Source organism: Xenia sp. Carnegie-2017, unplaced genomic scaffold (genome assembly GCF_021976095.1).
Source record: "Xenia sp. Carnegie-2017 unplaced genomic scaffold, XeniaSp_v1 HiC_scaffold_22, whole genome shotgun sequence".
NCBI lineage: Eukaryota > Metazoa > Cnidaria > Anthozoa > Malacalcyonacea > Xeniidae > Xenia > Xenia sp. Carnegie-2017.
In genome coordinates, this window is record NW_025813485.1 from 11919114 (window position 1) to 11926804 (window position 7691).

The 7691-nt window shown below is 36.4% G+C and overlaps 2 protein-coding genes across 2 annotated transcripts; both read left to right on the plus strand.

The window, feature by feature from the left end:
- The first annotated feature begins 84 nt into the window (after positions 1 to 84).
- On the plus strand, positions 85 to 3912 carry LOC124445956 (magnesium transporter NIPA2-like). The gene is made up of 6 exons (XM_046996740.1): positions 85 to 208; positions 290 to 481; positions 1467 to 1523; positions 1674 to 1764; positions 2499 to 2659; positions 2973 to 3912. The coding sequence occupies exons 1-6, from the start codon at positions 184 to 186 to the stop codon at positions 3617 to 3619; spliced, it is 1173 nt and encodes a 390-aa protein (XP_046852696.1). The 5' UTR covers positions 85 to 183; the 3' UTR covers positions 3620 to 3912.
- A 627-nt stretch (positions 3913 to 4539) lies between these two features.
- Positions 4540 to 7339, plus strand: LOC124446102 (protein arginine N-methyltransferase 1-like). Its single transcript, XM_046996908.1, has one exon. The coding sequence runs from the start codon at positions 4628 to 4630 to the stop codon at positions 5756 to 5758; it is 1131 nt and encodes a 376-aa protein (XP_046852864.1). The 5' UTR covers positions 4540 to 4627; the 3' UTR covers positions 5759 to 7339.
- Positions 7340 to 7691: the final 352 nt, after the last annotated feature.

Consider the following 7691-nt stretch of genomic DNA (forward strand, 5'->3'; position numbering starts at 1 on the left):
AATCTACTGAGTACATGATCAATATCAGAATAAGGCTGGAATAAGGCGAATGCCTGGTTTGCGGGCTGTATTTTTACAATCTTTTCCATTTTTCATTTGCAACGTTGGCATTCGTTTGCATACATCACCTCGACTTCCGGTAACATCGCAGATTACGCTACTCGGAGAGAAAAACGAAACAAAATGTCCAATGGGTCCAACGTAACGAGTAAGTGTAGTGTTTTCTTTATACCTAGAATTCTTACACGTCTAAATTTCTATACTTTTGTGACGTTTACTCTTAAATTAGTCACAACTATGGTCTCGAAATCTCATGTCTATCCCACCGCGAACGCCAAAGAAGTTGGTAACGACGAGAGCTATACTAGCTTTTACACAGGTCTTGGACTTGCTATAAGTTCCAGTTTGTTTATCGGCAGCAGTTTTATCATAAAGAAGAAGGGTCTTCTGCGTGTTTCACAAACGTCTGGGGTGAGAGCCGGTATGTATAAAGTCCCGTGAATGGCGAATGTCAAAACACACCGTCCAAAAGCACAATGTGTCTTTATGTTTACTTTTAAGTTCTAATATTAGTCAATACAGTTAAAACTTATATTTTTAAAGGGCAATACATGAAATTACATTGAAGTGTATGATGTTGAAGACCTTTTTGTTTATGTGATGCGAGAAATGAGATAAAAAATTAAATTTTTTCGCGCACTGTAGGATTTTTATGTCCTTGACTATTTTATTCAATACAAATATTTTAATTGACCTTGAATATCCCTTGATTGATCATATTGGGTAGACGTAGAAAAATGACTTTTGAATTGTGTTTTTATCGAACAGAACCTTTGTAATGACAATGTACTTTCTAAGATAGTTTATGAATATCTCTTTTCATTCTCAATGTTAAAATTTTTGCTTGTCTGTTTAACCATTGAATTACACAACTAGTGCCTAGTGGCATCATATTGCATAATGGTTGCCACAAAGTTTCTGTTCTTCAGTTTCATGGCAACATTTGGTTGGAATTATCATATGGCATTTTATATCATTAACGCTTCACAATTAAAAAAACTGTGACTGAAGTAAAATTTCAACAAATATACCCGATAATTCAAGTTCTCATTATGCAATGTGATGTCAATGGTTGTGTCAATTGGATATGAAAAGCAGAATAATTGGAAAATAAAAAGAGATATGCATAAACTGTACAATGAAAATATATTTTAAATTGCAAATTTTCATTATTGATATCATTAAAACTATTCTTGATTTAGTCTAGTTGATAAATATTGACTATATAACTTTCACTGTACCCATTCGTCTGTATATGACTTTATATGTGTGTGCTATCTACATCATAAGCATGTAATTTAATAAATGCATGTGTGAAGGGTGTAGAAAATAAATAAAGTAATGACGTGTAGAAATAACAAGAAATAATGAAACATATGCCAAAAATTAGTTTGAACCTTTTTCAGGAAGTGGTGGATTTGCTTATCTAAAAGAATGGCTATGGTGGACTGGCTTGATGCTGAGTAAGTATTTACGTTCTTTTGAAGCTTGCAATTGTTTATCCAAGGTGTTGGTATTATAGAAGTACAGCCAGCCCTCTGAAGTAGGAAAAGGGTAAATGAAAGTGAAAGGCTCTGCTTTGAATCATGAAATTTTTTTGTATTTTATTGTAGTGGTGCTGGGTGAAATAGCCAATTTTACAGCCTATGCATTTGCCCCAGCAGTTCTTGTGACACCTCTTGGTGCCCTAAGTGTTCTAGTCAGGTAAGAATGAGATTTTTTGAAAAATCACCTCAGATCAGGACTGTCGGAATGCAATTTTGTAAAAATTTTAAGGTGCTGACCTCCCTAGGAAGTTCAACAAAGTTTTAATGTGTAGAGACAATGTAGGACTTTGCTAACTTTACTTGGCAATTTTTGTATTAACTACTTTTTGTAATTACATCAGATAGTTTGATAACTGACTGTTAGAAGGGACAAAGACTCTACTAAAATAAAATAATCAAGAGAATCAGTTTATGCCTGATTTTCATGAAGTCCACATAGGAAGAAATTGTAAAGATGCTTGCATGTCATGGAAACAAACAGGGCATTTGACAATTGATGATAACTGGCATCAACTCTTTTAAGAGGAAGATTTTGCACATATTTGAACATGATTCATCTGTGTGTAATAGACACAAATACTGCGGACAGTGTACTGCCTTCACTTGAACATTGATAAGGTACTCTGCAATTTCCTTTAAAGGTTGTAGGAGGTCATACTCCCTTTTTTGGATTGTTTTCGGTGTGTTGCTGTTTACATTCTTGGGTAAACAATCCAAAAAAAGACAGTTGAAAGATTGCTCATAACATATGTTTACTGCACGCGTTTTATATGGTTGCTTTGTACCCTCAACACTAAAACATTCAACCGAAATCGACCCCTCTCCCTCATTTTCCCATAATCCCCATGTGAAAAACGTTATTTAACCAGTTTGTGTAAATTCGATTTTCAGCGCTATATTAGCATCGTACTTTCTTCGTGAAGACTTGAACATCCACGGGAAGATTGGCTGTTTTCTATGTCTTCTCGGATCGGTTGTTCTTGTTATTCACGCTCCTCAGGAAGAAGCGATAGATACAGTTGAGGAACTTGGTGCCAAATTGACAGATGCTGGTAAGGGTTTTCTGTGTGATAAGTAGCTTCTTGCTGGCTCATTAAATTCGTGCGTACCTTGTTCAGTTGATAACACCAAAATTCTGCCGAAACATTCATTAATAATATTATGTGTACGAAGGATATGAATACTATTAACCTCCAAGTGTTATCTTAGCTATGTCTTTTATATCGTGTAACCCTTATGTAAGACGTGTGCATTTCTCATGAACCTGTATTAAAATGCTACAACCGTCTGCATAAATAGTTATGACGGTTTTTGCTGCTCGTGAGTGTTGTACTATTTTTAAGCTAGTTCCTTTTTGTATTTTAGCTTTTGTTTCCTACGCGTGCATTGTCCTTTTGGCTAGCGTGGTGCTGGTATTTCACTATGGACCGCGATACGGAAAGGAGAATGTACTTGTCTACATTGCCATATGTTCATTGGTTGGATCGCTCTCCGTCATGGGTTGTAAGGGTCTCGGTATTGTGCTGAAACAGATGTTCCAGGGTGAGAACGAGCTGAGGAATCCCGTCGCATGGATGCTTTTGTTCGCTGTGGCCGGATGCATAGTGACTCAGATGAACTACCTTAACAAGGCTTTGGATATTTTTAACACTGCATTAGTAACGCCGATTTATTACGTGATGTTCACGACATTGACCATTATAGCGTCTGCTATTTTGTTTAAAGAGTGGTCGAATCGCGAGGCGAAGGACGTTCTAGGTGCTCTAGCTGGTCTACTCATCATTATAGTCGGTGTGTTTCTTCTGCACGCCTTTAAGGACGTGAAGTTCTCGATTCTAGATTTACCCGGTCTGTCGAAGACTACAAGATCAAGCGCCAGACCGCTTATTGATGGTGCCGAACAAGTACTTATGAAAAATATGGTCGAAGGCGACGAATCTGAGGAGGACAGTGAGGTGGAGATTAAGGTTGTTGGGAACTCTTCGGAAAGCTCCATTGGTAATCATCGATAGGATAGCCTACTATTTATTGTTAATACAAATAATTTTATATTGTACGAAAAGTTAACTTATGTAGATTTTGTATCTCCTCATTCCTTACAAATTTTTGAGACAGAGAACATATACAAGCTGGTATTGTTTACAATGAAGTATCTTACTCTTGGTATTCAGCGAGTGATTATAATCATGCCAAGCTTTGTTGTTGTACATAGACTGCGATGTTTTGTACATATACAATGTTAAATGAATAGGTTCATGTCGGAGAATTTGATTTTCCAAAACAGTTAAACTTTTTAATTCCAGAATGTTTCTTCGTCAATTTTCTTATGAGGATCGAGATGGGAGGAAGGGAGCAGGGATTGCTATTAAAATGTTATGATATTGAGATATATCCAAATGATGGACCCCTTCCTGAATGAAATTCTTGAGTGGCAGCTTTTTATTCACTTTCCTAAATCACCATAACTGAAGACCTTTCATTATCCTCTTAGATATCTCATAGATAAAAACCACGCTATGTGTCAAGATCTTTGAAGAATGCCACCTTTCCGGTGGATCGTTTCTGGCAAACAATCACACTGAATTTATGCAATTAAAAAACTTTCGAAATGCTGTCCCTTTTATCTCAATCTTGGGATATGATGAGCCGACACGACTTAATGTTTGTGGGTTTTTGGGTTTTCGCATGATTTAATTTTTATCATATTTTCATTCAATTTGATGTTGCTGGGTGTTTTTGGTGTCTACAAACCTTTCCAGGACTGGCAAAAGTTTGCCTATAGCAAAAATTTCCTTTGACAAAGATGTTAGAGAAATAAGAAGAAGGCGAGGATGGGGGAGGGAGTGAATGATGGTGTTGAAGAGATGAGTTGTCAAGATTTTTTTAGAGAGGATACTTCATGTAATTCTATCAGTCGAAGACTTACGGTTCACATCAAGTCCGGCGTGATATGATTTTTCTTGATTCGTGATCGATTCTCTAGTTTATTGCTTTTTATATTCGATGATAATATATTCGATATGAAGTGTGATGTTGATGATGAAAGTGACGGATGTTCCGATGCATCCGAAACTCCAGAAAGTGAGTGTAATGGTTCTTACTTTAGTAGTTACGAAAATCTGGATGTTCATCGTCTTATGCTTAAAGATCGACCTCGAACTGAATCGTATAGACAAGCTATATTTGAAAATGCGAAGCTGTTCCGCGACAAACTTGTGATGGACGTTGGCTGTGGAACTGGTATATTATCACTGTTTGCTGCAGAAGTCGGGGCAGCCAAAGTGTATGCTATTGAGGCAAGTCGTACTGCCCTAATTGCCAGAAATGTAGTTAGGCAAAATAATTTGCAACATATTATTGAAGTATTCAGTTGCCCAGTAGAGGATTTTATGCTACCAAATTCCCAAAAAGTTGACGTGATTATTTCAGAATGGATGGGTTTTTATCTCTTGCACGAGTCAATGCTAGACTCTGTCATTCTGGCTCGAAATAAGTTTCTTAAAGAAACTGGGACAATATTTCCCTGCACCGCGAGCATTTATGCATGTCCATCTAGTCTCAGTGATTTCTATGATGAAGAGGTAAATTTCTGGGACAGTGTATATGGGTATGACTTTTCTTCCGTGAAGATGGAGGTACTTCAAAACAAGCGGCAATCACCTCAAATTATCACTGTAAACAGTACAGATTTAGTTTCTAATCCATGCTTGATAAAACAATTTGATTTGATGAAAGTCACCTTGGAAAGTCTAAAAGAATTTGAGTGCAGATTCTTTGTTGCTTCTCTGAAGGACAGCATTTGTCGTGGTATTATATTATGGTTTGACTGTGAATTTTTCTCATCCACCGCATGTGAAGGCAACATAGTATTGTCGACTTCTCCACAAAGCCAGCAAACCCATTGGAAGCAAACAGCCATACTATTGCCAACAGAGATAAGCCTTGAAAATGGTGATGTCATAGGGTTTTCTGTTCGGATGTGTCAGAGTCTTTCAAATTACCGTCATTATAACATTCAGGTGGAACTCCTTTCGGATGATGAAGAACATCCTGTTCCTTGCGATTGCGGCTTGGTCAAATGTAAATTGATCAAAGCTTTTGTGAATGAGCAAGAACACCTGGTAGATGACTATGAAGTTATTGAGATTTGAGATAACATAGGATTCTCTTACTGTCCATATTGATACTCTTCTTCAGGGAAAATTTTTTTCCTCACAGACTATATTGAGTTCAAGACCCAAAATTGTTTGCTCATAATGATATTGGGAATATGGATGAGTAAAGTTACATGATTATTTCATGAGAGTGAAAGATGTCTTTGATTTTTCAATTGACAACATGAAAATTCTGCTACTTCATGAACATAAATGCAAGTGTTGTTTTGGTGGCACTTCATTATCAAAGCTTGTTCTTTATGCAATTTCAATTTCAAAATGAGTAGCAAAACTATTTTTAAATTTTGCTGTTTTATGATTTTGCTAAATTGCATAATGACCACCCATTCTGACTGTAAACAAACGTCATATATTATACATGAAATTATATAAGTGTATATTCATACTTCACAATTGCTCAGAAGCATACCCCACCTAGTCCACCTTAGGAAAAATGCAACCTTTATCTGGTATGCACAATGCACTTATGGTTTATTTTTTCCAACCTCCCCCTCCCCCTCACAGCTGCTGAATTTGTCGCGCAATTCATGGAAACTTTCCTTTCTTAGTAGTTTTACCAATTGGGCACAAACAGTTTAATTATTTAATGGAAAAACAGAGTCTTCCTTGAATGAACATAAATGGTGTTGCATGTCTGTCACGATCCATGCAACTGGACTGCAGCGATTGCGCTAGTGCACTTCTTTTCATTCACCAATTTTCTTTCTTATTCTACTCAATGTTTCACTAATAAAACATCTGTACCGCTCTGCACTACGTAGACGTATGTGAACTCGTTAGGATCTATCAATGCTGAAATACAGGATGGTGCGTTACCTCCAACTGGACTATTTTCCACTTAAGTCATTGGAGAACCTGAACTGATAATTCAGCAAGAAACGATACGGTATTCAGCTGATGAACATTCGCTCACAAATTTATGATTGAGTTGTACGAATCGTTAAAGATAATGACGAGACGAATGAAGTAGGAAAGGTTTTCTCGACGAAGATATTCTTTCGAAATTGTATGTTGTCATGAATACTTCTATGTGAATATTTCGGTCTTCACTCCATGAAAACTAACAGATTTCAAAGAAAATAAAGACATAACTAGTAACTAGTGCTAAACATTTGAAATTGACATAGCATGAGAAAACGTGAAGGCTGGCTTCATGGTATTAATGATGACCAGAGCTGTTATTTATTTATTCCATTTCTGTTATTGGCTTATGTTCAACCAACAATATGATTTTAATAATCTTACTCACTCCAGTCAGGATTCAAGTTTAGTTATAGCATCCTAGCATTGGTGGGTCAATAGATTCAATGCCGGTAGTAAAGATGATATATAATATTGATGAAGTAATCAAAGACATTCCAGGTAGCTTTATCGAGAGACTTCTTCAGATGTTCGCTGATGATTTTAGTAGCAATGATCGCAATGAACTCAAAACAATTATGAATCCCAAAATAACTAACCTAAAAGGTTCGATTTTTAATAGTGAATTTTTTAGTCGTTTTCAAGATGGGAAAGATGAAAACGTTCGAGAAAAAATTAAAATACACAAATAATGAATACGTTGAACGCAGGCATTTATTTAAGTGTAGCTCATTCTTTTTTCATGTTTGTTATGTTTTTTCATTTGAAGACTTCAAGTGGCCTCTTCCATCCACAAAAAAAGAAAAGCAACAAAGGAACTTTCTTGCGACTCTTCGAACTCCCTCCTCTTTTTGTTGTTGGAATTTCTCGAGATGCATCGTGTCATAATGGTCTCAATCTCATGGTCAAAGACTTTGCTAAACAGGAGTAATACGAAGCCACCATTTTATTGGCAATCTCTCGTCTCTGCTGTGGCTTCATTGTTACGTCTTGTGGATTTGATGAATTTCTTCAAATTACGCCCAAGATGAGTCAATTCCCTATTCAA

Excerpts from the sequence above, each read along its gene's own strand:
- LOC124445956 (XM_046996740.1), top strand. The coding sequence starts at position 184 with ATGTCCAATGGGTCCAACGTAACGA. Across the intron at positions 482-1,466 it reads AACGTCTGGGGTGAGAGCCG|GAAGTGGTGGATTTGCTTAT; the intron begins GTATGTATAAAG and ends AACCTTTTTCAG. Across the intron at positions 2,660-2,972 it reads TGCCAAATTGACAGATGCTG|CTTTTGTTTCCTACGCGTGC; the intron begins GTAAGGGTTTTC and ends TTTGTATTTTAG.
- LOC124446102 (XM_046996908.1), top strand. The coding sequence starts at position 4,628 with ATGAAGTGTGATGTTGATGATGAAAGTGACGGATGTTCCGATGCATCC.